The sequence below is a fragment of the Coenobita brevimanus genome, chromosome 98 (assembly GCF_032717465.1).
Source record: "Coenobita brevimanus isolate Jiangsu-jjx chromosome 98, ASM3271746v2, whole genome shotgun sequence".
Lineage (NCBI taxonomy): Eukaryota > Metazoa > Arthropoda > Malacostraca > Decapoda > Coenobitidae > Coenobita > Coenobita brevimanus.
The window spans coordinates 36,857,299-36,872,531 of NC_137051.1; the positions used below are offsets into that span (position 1 = coordinate 36,857,299).

Genomic DNA, 15,233 nt, shown 5'->3' on the forward strand with positions numbered 1-15,233 from the left:
AATAATAAAAACACTTCCTTTCTCCTTATTCCCTGCCAATGTCACTTTATACAGTATTCTCTTTACAGTAACTTGGCCTAAAATTACAGTCTCTCCATCGTGAATGCTGAGCTGTAACCACGGACTGACACTCGATTATGATGCTAGTCATGAAGAAGTGCTATGGGAACGATGTGGAGCTATAGCATTAATTTTTCTGCCACTCACCAACAATAATTTGCAAAAGGATGAAAATCTTGAGCAGGTTAAGGTGAAAACGGTATAGTTATTTTCCTGAACATCATATGCTTTCCTTCCTTTCCTTTTAGCTCGCCTCTCAAGGAACTAGGGTGTAATTCTCATGCTGATCAGACTCTAGGACAAAGTTCGTTGCGCCCATGTTCCTTTTCACTTGGCAATATAATTAATGACCTGGATATTAAACAGATTAGAGTAGGTCGTATTTTGAGGGAAGAGGGGATGCTATTCTCCCTCAGACATTATCCTTTGCGATTTATTTTGCACATTACAGACAGTAGAGCGGCTGTAAACATGATTGGTTTTGTGGTGGTGCAAAGAAGGAATGCAGTGCCAGGAAACGTGACATTCGCACAGGTGGAGTGCTGTGAAGCGGCTGAAAAATGGGAAAGAAGCTGGGGGTTGACGAGGTGTATGCAGAGATGATTAAGGCTAGTGGTGAGAGCGGAATGAAGTGCTTGTTGGAGATTTGTGAAATGGCATGGATGAGTGAAACTGTGCCAGCAGAGTGGAAAAACGCTGTGATTGTGCCCCTGTACAAAAATAAAGGTGAGCGAAGTGAGTGCAAGAATTATCGTGGCATAAGTTTATTGAGTGTGGTAGGGAAAGTATATGGAAAAATTATCATAAAGGAAGTAAAGAGATATCAGAAGTCCTAGTGAGTGATGAACAGGGTGGCTATAGGAATGGCAGAGGATGTGTGGATCAAATATTTGCGGTAGGACAGATAGCAGCGAAGGCTTGTGAGAAGGACCATAAGGTGTTTATGGCATTCATGGATCTGGAAAAAAAGCATACGACAAAGTAGACAGAGACGGACTGTGGAAGGTTTTGAGCATGTACGGTGTAGATGGTAGGCTGCTGGGTGCTGTCAAGAGTTTTTATAATGGTTGTGAAGCATGTGTAAGGGTAAATGGGCATCTAAGTGAATGGTTCACGATCAGTGTGGACGTGCGACAAGATTGTGTGATGTCCCCATGGCTGTTCAATATATATATATATATATATATATATATATATATATATATATATATATATATATATATATATATATATATATATATATATATATATATATATATGGATGGGGTGATGAGAGAAGTAAGAACACGAGTAATGGAGAGAGGGATGGCATTGGTATTGAATGATGATGCATGGAATATCTCAAATTTGTTGTATGCTGATGATGCAGTTCTACTTGCAAATACAGTATAAGAAGTTGGTAGACTAGTGCAGAGTTTTGTTAATGTCTATGAGCGTGGTGCCTTGAGAATAAATGTAGAAAAGAGTAAAGTGATGGTTATTGAGAAAGAAAGTGAATCCCAGTGTGATGTTACAGTGAATGGAGAGAGACTGGAATTGATGAGTGAGTTCAATTACCCGGGTACAGTGATAGAAAAGAGAGGAAAATGTGCAAAAGATGTGGAAAGTAGAGTGCACAAGGAAGGAAAGTAGCTGGTGCTATGAAGGCCTTGATAAAAAAAACAGAGGCTTGAGTGTTGCAGCTGCACGAGGCTTACATAAAGGAGTGTTAGTGCCAACTTTAACATGTGGATGTGAGACTATGGTGTGGCATGGAAATGAAAAGTCAAGAGTAAGAGTAATGGAGATGGGACTGCTGAGGAATGTATGTGGAGTACAAAGGGTGGATAGGATACGAAATAATGTGATTCGTGAAAGATGTGGAGTGAGGAAGTCTGTGGACACCAGAATCGAAGAGTGTGTGCTGAGATGGTATGGTCATTTGGAGAGAATGGATAACAGAATGGTGAAAAAGGTATATCTGAGCGAATCTGAAGGAGGAAGCAGGCGAGGTAGACCACGGAGAAGGTGGAGGGATATGGTGAATGATTGTGTGAGGAAGAGAGGCATGGAAGTTGGTGAGGCTAGAGGACTGACAAGAGATCGAGCTGGCTGGATGAATGTCGTGAGAAGTGCATGATCAGTGATTTGGCACCCCTTTTTAACGTGACGGCGTCCTGACTGACTCTATTGGATACATTTATGTGAAGCTACAGAATGTGATGAATGTTTTTGGCGTATCAGATAGAGCCAGTATTCCGGGGGCTTAGCTGGCTGGATGAATGTCGTGAGAAATGCATGATCAGGGATTTGGCACCCCTTTTCAACGTGACAGTGTCCGGACTGATTCTATCGGGTAAGTTTATGTGAAGCTACAGAATGTGATGAATGTTTCTGGTGTATCAGATAGAGCCAGGATTCCGGGGGCTTGAATGATGAGTGAATGGAAGCGCGGCCCATTGGACTGGGCAAACATGGGCTGTCTGGACATGCTACTCCTCACCCTGCCCTTGGGTGGGAAAGGAGGTCTGGATGATGATGAGGATGATGATGATGATGATGACACCTTATTTCCCTTTTTTATGTTATTTATATTTCTTACATATCGACACAGTTTGCACAGACAATACACACGACTGCATTAACATTTATTATTCATTTCTGTGTTATCTTTTTTTTCTTATCGATACAGACTGCCATCAATAACACCCGGATGTATTAACGTTATTAATCCTCTGTAAGTTGTTTACCTGTGGACGATGGGTTTGCTCTGCCAGACACCTTACAGGGAACGGCGCCCCCTTGCGGGTGATCAGAGCGAGGTGCATGGAAATATGATAAGGCCTGGCTCCCGGATGGACGCCACAACTGTATCTCTCCATCCATGTGTAGGCTTCTCTTCACTGCCACATGTAACCAGTAAAAGCACACACAATCCCGGAGTTGATTGCCTAAACACACAGGTTTAGCCAGCGTGGGATTGGCTGGGGGTTGGTTCTGCTCGTCATATCAGAGGCCTTTTCTTTTTCCAGTAGGCTATGTATGTATATATTTTTTTTTTATTTATCTATTTTCATTTTTACCGCTTTTTAATTACGCGAGGCTCCTATGACACTCTCAGGTATTTAAAGGTGGCGTCGCACTAGATCAAAAGTGACTAATATGCGAGCCAGTTTTGTGACCCAAAACGGCTAGCAGAGTCGAGTGTCCGTCACACTCGAGTGTTTTTGTGAGCCAAAACGGCTAACAGTGTCGTCTGCCTTGGCGCCACATGGTCATCTGTAAACAAACCACCATGGAGTACCCACTCCCTGTTCCTCAGTTTCTACAACCTCCTAACGTACTTTAGCAACTCCAGAGCCACAGAGCAGTCTACTAGAGCTTTCCTTGCCGCAGGATCCATATCAAAATCTGATTTCTACTTGTTGTTTGGAGACAAAACAGACGCCTCCGTGGCTGGTCACCCGAGTGTTCGAATATTTATTTTATGTTACAAGAAAAAAATAAAAGTGAATAAAAACCACAAGAATTAAAATGTATTTACCTAACAATTTTAGTTGAAGTTTCCTTCTGTGAATAACAGAATATTTTCTCACCAATTACAAAATTAATATAGGCTCATTTGAGTTCTAATCCCACCAACAAGATGTGAGCGAGAATTGTTATCCATTTCGCCTCGCAAGCGAAATCTCGCTCACCGTGAGTCAGTTTGGCTAGCGAGTCGCAAAACTGGCTAGCATGTTAACCACTTTTGTCCCAGTGTGACGCTGCTTGCAAATCGTATAGCGTTAGGCAGAGTACCGTCCTAGAGTTGTCCCAAGCTTGAAGGGCCTAGAGGTGGAAGAGTCAACCATCTCAGGCTGCTATAACTCCCTAACAGGTGTAATATATACCTGTGGCTTTAGGTGGGACAGGAAACGAGCAGTCCCGAGCATGAAGGGGGTAACTGTGACCATATTAACACTCCTAGGTTCCCATACACCCTCTCAGCTGAATAGAATCGCTTGACATTACTTGGAACAAAATATCAGAGTTGTTCCAATCATGAGAGTTAACTTCTTGAATCTGAGGAATTATTATATTATTTATTTCATTTTCGTCCTCTCAAAATACCTTAATGTAACTTTCGGATAGACTTTTCGAGGTGAGGTATACGAAATGAACGGATCTTGAATTTGGCTCTCTGTTATATTTTGTTTTTTCTTGGAGGGGACAATTTGCGGGCTCCTGGCCTTTGGTTCCTTCTTCCTTGCAAAAAAGAGAAAAGTCACTAGCAGCAGTTGTTGTAGCCCCAGGTTCGTGTGTAATCTGAACTTGGTGGGCTGGAGGCTGAAGTTATCTTTTTTCAACAGTCCACCATCCTCTTTTTTGGGGATAGGGAAGTAGTTGAGGGACATTTGTGTCACCAGGTAGCTTCGCCGACTAGTTCTTTCGTGCCACCACCTGAAGGCCCCCCCTCTCCAACACCACAGGCTTCAGTAACGCCTTTATTGCCATGGACATTTCCCAAGTTAGATTAAATTGCATGAAAGTAGCAAGGGTATAACGAAGACATCCCCGGGTTTAAGTGGACTCTCTCTCTCTCTCTCTCTCTCTCCATCTTTCTAATCCATTCACATTCTTTTTTTCAGATCAATTTAATTCATCGAAATGCCTCACTTAGCCGCCAAAAAAAAAAAAGAAAAAAAAAAAAAATGCTACGAGATTTTCAACATCAAATGAATATTCTGAAAAACGCAAAAAAAAAAAAAAAAGAAATATAAAATAAAAATAAAGGTCAAGGGTCAACAGGAGAATTGACCTAATAATCACGCATTAACCTTTATCAGTAAACTCTATATTAACAAACGCAGTGAGTCATAGGAGCACGAGTTTTAATATCGTCATAATTAACCCTCTCGTGGTCAATTTTGGTTAATGATAGACGATTTTATTAGGCTTTAACGATAGACGATTTTATTAAGCTTACTTTAGACAGAAGAGGTTGCTTTACTAGTCTTTATTTTTCCCCTTAAAACAGTTGTTGAAGAGGGTCGCCTGCGTGTGGTGGCATCAATAAAATTAGGCCAGATCGCGTCCCTCACCCCCTCCCTCTCCCCCGAAAGGATGATGGTGGGACTGTCGAGGGGTGACTTCAGCCTTCGGTCCACAGGGTTCAGGCCTAAATGAACCCAGACCAAAACAGTAAAACCCCAGACCACGACACGCTAATCAGTTTACCTGTATTTTCGGTCAGACAGGTGAGCTCCTTGTCCACCTGTCCATGAACACCAAATAGTAAAATTAGGGACCTTGATGGAAACAGTGATGGTTGTGTTCCAGGGAAAGATTTGGACTTGGAAATTAAAGACTGCCTGCCTTCATGACCTTCGTGTGGTTTGATAGGTATTATATTTTAGGCTAATTTTTCTCCCGCCTGGTCCGTCATTCATTCTGTACACCTTTTTAAATTATTATTATTTTTTTTCACACTACTTATACTCTCTCTCTCTCTCTCACTTACAAAATCCCAATCTTACTTTCTCACTCACTCACTCATCCTCTCACTCACACAATCCCACTCTCCCTTTCTCACTCCTCTATCTCTCTTGTCCTCTCACTCACACTGCCACTCACTTTCTCACTCACTCACTCATCCTCTCACTCACACAATCCCACTCTCCCTTTCTCACTCCTCTCTCTCTCTTGTCCTCTCACTCACACACTGCCACTCACATTCTCACTCACTCGCTCATCCTCTCACTCACACAATCCCACTCTCCCTTTCTCACTCCTCTATCTCTCTTATCCTCTCACTCACACTGCCACTCACTTTCTCACTCACTCGCTCATCCTCTCACTCACTCGCTCATCCTCTCACTCACACAATGTCACTTCTACTTTCTTACTCACTTGTCTCTCACTCATCCTCTCTAGCATATTATCACTCCCACTTCCTCACACACTACTCACTCTCTCATCCCTCACTCACTGTTCCTCATTCTCAAACACTTTCATCCATCCAGTCTTCATTACAATCTGCCAGTTCCTATCAGTCTTTATCATCATCATTATTATTATTATCATTATTATTATTACTTTTTCAACACAGTAATATTTTTTTTCTGGAAGGGGGGAGGGGGTATTCCTGCCACGACTAAGCGATTATAGTTTGTGTATGAGAGAAGCGTTCACCTGGAGGAGGTAGATGAAGAGTTAATTAGTCCCCCCCTCACCTGAGATCTCACCTGTGTTGAATATATCCGCGTGGATGTGGAAAGAATAAGGAAAAATAATAAATAAATAAATAAATAAATAAAATACGTCACCAGAGCCAAGGGATTTAAATAACAGTACAAATATATTAGATGCGGGAGCTTCGGGGCCCTTTGGTTAATGTCCAGAGTGTGGTGTCGTGTAGGAGAGTGATATGTGTTGTGTGGTGTGGAGGGTGATTCTGTGTGATGTGGTGTGGGAGGGTGATTTTCTGTGGTGCGGTGTGGGAGGGTGATTTTCTGTGGTGTGGTGTGGGGGGGTGATTTTCTGTGGTGTGGTGTGGTGTGGGAGGGTGATTTTGTGTGGTGTGGTGTGGGAGGGTGATTTTGTGTGGTGTGGTGTGGTGAGGGAGGGTGATTTTGTGTGGTGTGGTGTGGGAGGGTGATTTTGTGTGGTGTGGTGTGGGAGGATGATTTTGTGTGGTGTGGTGTGGGAGGGTGATTTTGTGTGGTGTGGTGTGGGAGGGTAATTTTGTGTGGTGTGGTGTGGGAGGGTGATTTAGTGCGGTGTAGTGTGGAAGGGTGATTTTGTGTGGTGTGGTGTGGGAGGGTGATTTTGTGTGGTGTGGTGTGGTGTGGGAGGGTGATTTTGTGTGGTGTGGTGTGGGAGGGTGATTTTGTGTGGTGTGGTGTGCGAGGGTGATTTTGTGTGGTGTGGTGTGGGAGGGTGATTTTGTGTGGTGTGCTGTGGGAGGGTGATTTTGTGTGGTGTGCTGTGGGAGGGTGATTTTGTGTGGTGTGGTGTGGTGTGGGAGGGTGATTTTGTGAGGTGTAGTGTAGGAGGGTGATTTTGTGTGGTGTGGTGTGGTGTGGGAGGGTGATCTTGTGTGGTGTGGTGTGGGAGGGTGATTTTGTGTGGTGTGGAGTGGTGTGGTGTGGGAGGGTGATTTTGTGTGGTGTGGTGTGGGAGGGTGATTTTGTGTGGTGTGGTGTGGGAGGGTGATTTTGTGTGGTGTGGTGTGGGAGGGTGATAAAGTGATGTGGTGTTGGAGTGTGATAATCTGCGGTGTTGTGTGAGAGGGTGATTTTGTGTGGTGTGGTGTGGGAGGGTGATTTTGTGTGGTGTGGTGTGGGAGGGTGATTTTGTGTGGTGTGGTGTGGGAGGGTGATTTTGTGTGGTGTGAGAGGGTGATTTTGTGTGTTGTGGTGTGGGAGGGTGATTTTGTGTGGTGTGGTGTGGTGTTGGAGGGTGATTTTATGTGGTGTGGTGTTGGAGGGTGATTTTGTGTGGTGTGGTGTTGGAGGGTGATTTTGTGTGGTGTGGTGTTGGAGGGTGATTTTGTGTGGTGTGGTGTTGGAGGGTGATTTTGTGTGGTGTGGGAGGGTGATTTTGTGTGGTGTGGTGTGGAAGGGTGATTTTGCGTGGTGTGGTGTGGGAGGGTGATTTTGTGTGGTGTGGTGTGGGAGGGTGATTTTGTGTGGTGTGGTGTGGGAGGGTGATTTTGTGTGGTGTGATGTGGGAGGGTGATTTTGTGTGGTGTGGTGTGGTGTGGGTGGGTGATTTTGTGTGGTGTGATGTGGGAGGGTGATTTTGTGTGGTGTGGTATGGGAGGATGATTTTGTGTGGTGTGGTGTGGGAGGGTGATTTTGTGTGGTGTGGTGTGGTGTGGTGTGGGAGGGTGATTTTGTGTGGTGTGGTGTGGGAGGGTGATAAAGTGATGTGGTGTTGGAGTGTGATAATCTGCGGTGTTGTGTGAGAGGGTGATTTTGTGTGGTGTGGTGTGGGAGGGTGATTTTGTGTGGTGTGGTGTTGGAGGGTGATTTTGTGTGGTGTGAGAGGGTGATTTTGTGTGTTGTGGTGTGGGAGGGTGATTTTGTGTGGTGTGGTGTGGTGTTGGAGGGTGATTTTATGTGGTGTGGTGTTGGAGGGTGATTTTGTGTGGTGTGGTGTTGGAGGGTGATTTTGTGTGGTGTGGTGTTGGAGGGTGATTTTGTGTGGTGTGGTGTTGGAGGGTGATTTTGTGTGGTGTGGTGTTGGAGGGTGATTTTGTGTGGTGTGGTGTTGGAGGGTGATTTTGTGTGGTGTGGGAGGGTGATGTTGTGTGGTGTGGTGTGGGAGGGTGATTTTGTGTGGTGTGGTGTGGGAGGGTGATTTTGTGTGGTGTGGTGTGGTGTGGTGTGGGAGGGTGATTTTGTGTGGTGTGGTGTGGGAGGGTGATTTTGTGTGGTGTGGTGTGGAAGGGTGATTTTGTGTGGTGTGGTGTGGGAGGGTGATTTTGTGTGGTGTGGTGTGGGAGGGTGATTTTGTGTGGTGTGGTGTGGGAGGGTGATTTTGTGTGGTGTGGTGTGGGAGGGTGATTTTGTGTGGTGTGGTGTGGGAGGGTGATTTTGTGTGGTGTGTTGTGAATTCTAAGTCGCTAAAGTCTCTGGGAATGAAGGACCTCGCCTCCAAAAATCAACAGTAAGAGACAGATGGACAGAGCCGCTGCCAGAGGCTCTAAAATCAAACTCTTTTCCTGTGTCTTTTTCCTGGCTCTTATCATGCCGCTCTTTATCACATCTCTTCCACCTTCCATCCACTTATCTACATCACATAGCGACCTCAATCCACCATTTACCTAAGGGGATGGATTACTTCTTATTTGGTGTTATGGCTCGCTGGTTTTCCCTCATCATTCTGTGACCCCACGCCTTCTGCCTCAAGCTTAATCAATATTCCCATCATTTACTACGCTTTCTGAATACGGGTGCATAATAGGACAAATTAAAAAATAATAATAATGTTAGTGCCACCTACCTCCCTGTCTGAACTTTACATCCTAGCAGGCTCTCCTTACCCTCCACTTCCTCCGAACACCACGGAGTTTAGCAGAGAAATTACGCTATGAATATTGACCTGATTGACCTATGTTGCAGTGACAGTGACCCCGATAGTGCCCCCGTGACTGACCTGATCGGCAGTGCAGCTCGTCGGAGTGGTCCCGGCAGTGCCATACCCCGTCACACACCTGCCCCGGCCGGATGCACTGACCATTGTGGCACTCAAACTCCGCCTTCCAACACTGACGGTGATCTGGTGGAGTGAGAGAGGGAGTGAGTGAGTGAGAGAGTTTGTGAGGGAGTGAGTAAGCGAGAGGGTTTGTGAGTGATGGAGTGAGCAAGAGTTTGTGAGGGAGTGAGTGTGCAAGAGAGTTTGTGATGGAGTGAGTGAGAGAGTTTGTAAGGGAGTGAGTGAGTGAGAGAGTTTGTGAGGGAGTGAGTGAGTGAGAGAGTTTGTGAGGGAGTGAGTGAGCAAGAGAGTTTGTGAGGGAGTGAGGGAGTGAGGGAGTGGGAGAATTTGTGAGGGAGTGAGTGTGCAAGAGAGTTTGTGAGGGAGTGAGTGTGCAAGAGAGTTTGTGAGGGAGTGAGTGAGTGAGAGAGTTTGTGAGGGAGTGAGTGTGCAAGAGAGTTTGTGAGTGAGTGAGAGAGTTTGTGAGTGAGTGAGTGTGCAAGAGAGTTTGTGAGGGAGTGAGTGAGTGAGAGAGTTTGTGAGGGAGTGAGTGAGTGAGAGAGTTTGTGAGGGAGTGAGTGAGTGAGAGAGTTTGTGAGGGAGTGAGTGAGTGAGAGAGTTTGTGAGGGAGTGAGTGAGAGAGAGTTTGTGAGGGAGTGAGTGAGTGAGAGAAAGTTTGTGAGGGAGTCAGTGAGTGAGAAAGAGTTTGTGAGGGAGTCAGTGAGTGAGAAAGAGTTTGTGAGGGAGTCAGTGAGTGAGAGAGTTTGTGAGGGAGCGAAGGTTATGAGTTAGAATCACCAAGTGCCCTCTAGCGTTGAGGGTGATCTGTCATGATTAGCAAGAGTGAGTGAGTGAGTAAGTGAGTGAATGAGTGAGTTTTGCCTTCCGACGCCGATGATGCTCCGGGGGAAAGGTGGCTGGTAGTGGATTGGGGACGCTGTGTGTGTGTGTGTGTGTGTGTGTGTGTGTGTGTGTGTGTGTGTGTGTGTGTGTGTGTGTGTGTGTGTGTGTGTGTGTGTGTGTGTGAGAGAGAGAGAGAGAGAGAGAGAGAGAGAGGTATTGATATAGTGTAATGTAAGTGTACTCTACCCTCCAGCATTGCCCTAGGTTAAGTACAGCTACACAGTACTACACAGATACACAGATACACAGACCACACACACCTTTCCGTCCCACTGAGGCTGGTCCGGGTATAACCTTCAGATTTTTTGAAGTTTTTCACACCCAAATAATTTCGTCTGAAGTTAGGAATAATAGCATATATGTGTGGGTTGATATGAATGAAAAAAAAAATCAAGGCACACACACACACACACACACACACACACACACACACACACACACACACACACAATGACACTGCCCCCCCTCTTCTCACCAGCCTAGCGGAATTTCTAGCTCTTTCTAAGCTCTGTAATTTGCAACTAACACCTCAACAACATTCTCTCACACCTGCATTGCTCCCTTTCAGTAACAAAGTAACCTGAGAAAGTAATCTGAGAAAGTAATTTGAGAAAGTAATACACAAGAATATATTAAAGTTCCTGGGCAGAATTTAACAGGTAAAAGAAGAGAGTGTAGCGAGTTACCTTTTTAAATGCTATAAGGTAAATAGTTTCGCTAAATGCATAACGAAAGATGTAACTCTGTATTTATATGTAGTTCTGTCTTTGTGAAGTATACTGGAGGACCGCATCTTCTTTCCCAAGGGAAAGTGATAGCTAGAAAACTCCCTTGCTCATGCTAGCCAAGTACGAGTATAAAGAGAGGGTGTCTGAAGTAAGGACACACTACCACCACCCATACTGCCAGGACACATTACCACCACCCACTCTGCCAGGACACACTACCACCACCCACTCTGCCAGGACACACTATTTTATTCATTTTTCATGTAACTTCGATATCATTTTAAGCCAAATTAAAATAAGTACTTGATAACGCCAGCTTCGTCGTCGAAAAATATGAATATTTTTACAAGCAGCGTTGCAACATATAATACAGGGTACAATGACTAATGCATCCAGGAAATTGCATTTTTTTTCCTTCTTTCTGGTTTCCAATAATCTTCATCAATTTGTAAAGGTAAGTCGAGTCCATTCCAGACCAAGCAATTTCATAATGGACGGAAATCAGTTCATGTTTGGTACGTCGAAGCAATTGAGAATATGTCGATTGGGGGAGAAGAATTGTGTACTGCAATATTAATGAAACGGTGCGGCAAGAAACGGATACAAGAAAGATTACAGAACGTGAAACAAGATGCCAAATACGTGGTGCATTAGGGAAGAGTCAAGATGGGAATATATGGGAAAGAATTTGTACAGAGACAATGACTGATGAGAGAGGAAGAGTGAGAAAGACAGCAGCAAAATAGTAGGAAGTAAGTAGTATGCTGAGAATAGGGAGAGTGGGGATGAGGTGTGAAGTGATCGCTGAACCTGACACACACACACACACACACACACACACACACACACACACACACACACATCTCGCTTAGTCTCTTGCTCCATGGCTGTGTTGACTCTAATGGTGTATTAAAAAACTACCATTTACGATTTCACTGCCGATATTCAGAGATCCTTATAGAAAAGAGAAGGAAAATAAAAAGGGAAATAAGCAGTGTGATAAACGTGGTAAAAATATGTTGGCTGTCACTCCAACCCAAATAAGAATTCTCTCCCAGCTCAGGCAAGTAAACATCTGCTTTTGGAAGTGGCTTATCTTAATCCTGCTCTCTCTCTCTCTCTCTCTCTCTCTCTCTCATTTTAAGTCGTGAGTTGCTAGGTACATGAAAGCAAGGCAGTGGTTATTTTTTCCCCTTTCGTTTTCTCCTATTCTGGGGAGACAATTTTATTTTAAACCATCGCAACGCCCATACCAGCCAATATATATAATGTGTTATTTGTACTCTCACCCTGCCCCACCGCCCACCACCACCCACGTCAGTCCCACACCCACCCACCGCCATCCTCACTCCCCACACACCATAGTCCTCACACACTGTACTCCAGCTTCCTCGATTATACTCCTTCTCCTCTAACCTGGCCTAAAATTACAATCTCTCCATCATAAACAATCCTTTCTAAGACCGGACTGACACTTGGTTATGATACTAGTCACGAAGAAGTGCTGTGGAATGAATGTATTCATAGTATAATGTTATTCTGTTATTTAGCTTCATGACGTATGCTGCAAAAGGACGAAAATCTGGCCCAAGTTAGGGTAAAAGGAGTACATCAGGCAGCCTATAATGTCCATAACCTATCTACCTATCTATCTATTGCCAGACTCCTTAATCCCGTAAAGGGTGACCACAAACAAATCGCCTCCATATCGCCCTGTCCCCCGCCATTTCACTGCCCTGCTCCCAGCCCACATAATCACTGGGTACATTTCGTCAGTCGCAATCCATCATCCATCACATTCTCCCCAGCCCATCCTGTCCACTCCTCTCCGCCCATGTGCTATCCTGTCCTGAGATACATGAAATATTATATATCAAAAACTAATGTACTGATAGGGCTTATTTTAGCACACGGCTTCAACTGCATGACCTGAAACGAGGTACTTTTAACTAAATCGATCGGGTGGGCTTTGAAAGATCTGAAAGTGTCTGAAGGATCTACAGTAAGACTTCATATCTCAAGAAGCACTGCACTGACACTATTGATTTTTGGCACACCCTTTGACAGGCATAATCTGAACCAATCTATGCTGACCTAACTGATGCTGTAGTCCTGAAAATCCAAAATGGCTGAAATAGTGCTGCACGGATCTTCACCTGGGTCTGTATGTAGCTGGATAAAATAGAATGACAAGAATGAATTTAGCGACCTGAGTGGATGTGCCTGGACCTCAATTAATCTAACTTAAAGACCGTAACTAGACCTAATAATCTAACTTAAAGACCGTAACTAGACCTAATAATCTAACTTAAAGACCGTAACTAGACCTAATAATATAACGTAAAGACCGTAACTAGACCTAATAATCTAACTTAAAGACCATAACTAGACCTGACTATAGGTCATCCACTATAACACGGCCGTTTTACCCTCTTCCAGCTTACTTCACGTACGTCAGTGGCAGAAAAAGACGATACTGTGGCTGCACATACTTTCTGTAACACTTCTTCGTGACTACCATAATATTCTAGCGTTAATCTAATACAATAACTCAGCACTCACGATGGAGGGATGGCAATTTTAGGTCAAGGTAAAGTGAAGACAGCATAGACATGAAACGAAATGACCCTGTACTGACTAAAAAAAAAAATGGGAATATATGAAGGCCTTGAATATTCCTAAATAACTTAAAATGAGCCTATCCTGCATCTGAATGGGCTTATTTTCACCTTATTCGACCTAGCTTGATCTACGTCGTCTTTTACTCTCCCGAAACGACCTGACGAAATGGGAGTGGGAAGTGGCATTCATGAACCTGCCTGAATGTGAATGAATCTAACTAGTGCTGAAAGGGCAATTAGGTTCTAAGTGGATCTAATTGTACCTGAATTACCATGAACTTATTCCCACTGACCTGACGAGGGGGGGGGATGGATATGAGGAGTCTAAATGAATGACCCCAAGCGACCTAAATTAACCTCAGCCAGTTTGAATGAAAATTGATATAACTTGGTCAGACTGGAAAAGAGGAGCCTGACGGATCATTAAGTAGCTTGACTGGAATGACCTTGACCTCGCTGACCTATAATTAACCTGGATCAAAGTTCACCTGACCCGACCTAAACATGAAACAAGAATCGTTCCGGAAATGACCTCAAACGATCAATTAGTCTGTGCCTAAATAATTGACCCAGGAAACTGACAGGTCATTTCGATTTGGTTAATGCAACAGAAAGTGATGCCTGATGATGCTGGTTAACATTTACTCCGCTTCATGGTTATGTTCGTCTGTCTGTCTGTCTCCCCCCCCCTCTCTCTCTCTCTCTCTCTCTCTCTCTCTCCTTGTAACCACCAATTCCCCTCATCTTCCATTCCCTGCCCCACAATCCGATTACATTCCTCTCTCTCTCTCTCTCTCTCTCTCTCTCTCTCTCTCTCCTTGTAACCACCAATTCCCCTCATCTTCCATTCCCTGCCCCACAATCCGATTACATTCCTCTCTCTCTCTCTCTCTCTCTCTCTCTCTCCACACACACACACACACACACACACACACACACACACACACACACACACACACACACACACACACACACACACACACACACCACCTATACTGTAGCTCAAATTCCTCCCATACCCCTTCCCACAGAGCCTCCCATTATTGCAGTCTTCCCGTTGCAATAAATTCCTTGGGAGCTTTGCAACACAGCCGCCACGTCATCGCGCTCCATCTCACTGCCTGTCCTTGCTTCCATTCTCATTTTTCGATCTTAAAGCTGTGGTATCTTGATGGTGGGTATTGAAGAAAGCTTATTCAAACGCCTATTAACCACACGAGAGCAATTACAGTGGACAATCACCATACAGAAAGTCATATTCTTCTTAAAACCCTTATTGGCCACTGGATATTGAGAGGAACATGAAAATACTGACACTACTAATTTTTGTAATATCAGAATCAATCGCAATTAAAACAGATAAATATTATGTGAAAATAGCTTTGCCTTAACACGATTTTACGCTTCAATTTAGCTCTGAAAAAGGAAAAAAAAGATTAGCGATTTCTCAAACACGGTGAAAATACTGACGGTCATCGATATTCTACTTTACGTCAATTTCCTTATTTACAGCAGTCCTTATTTACGGAAATGTCCTTGTTTATGTCCTTAATTACGGCAGTCCTTATTTGTCAATTTCCTAATTTACGCCAATTTCCTTATTTACGCCAATTTTCTTATTTACGCCAAATTCCTTATTTACATCAATTTTCTAATTTACGTCAATTCCTTATTTACGCGAATTTCCTTATTTACGCCAATTTCCTTATTTATGCCAATTTCCTTATTTACGGCAATTTCCTTATTTGCGTCAATTTCC

General features: G+C 44.0%; 1 protein-coding gene across 1 annotated transcript in view; it reads right to left on the minus strand.

The window, feature by feature from the left end:
- Positions 1-15,233, minus strand: part of LOC145414034 (G-protein coupled receptor GRL101-like) — a 208,725-nt gene that overhangs the window by 135,098 nt on the left and 58,394 nt on the right. The window contains exon 5 of the mRNA XM_080283600.1: positions 9,184-9,306. Within this exon, the coding sequence (XP_080139726.1) occupies positions 9,184-9,306 (123 nt within the window). The remainder of the gene's footprint in view (positions 1-9,183; positions 9,307-15,233) is intronic.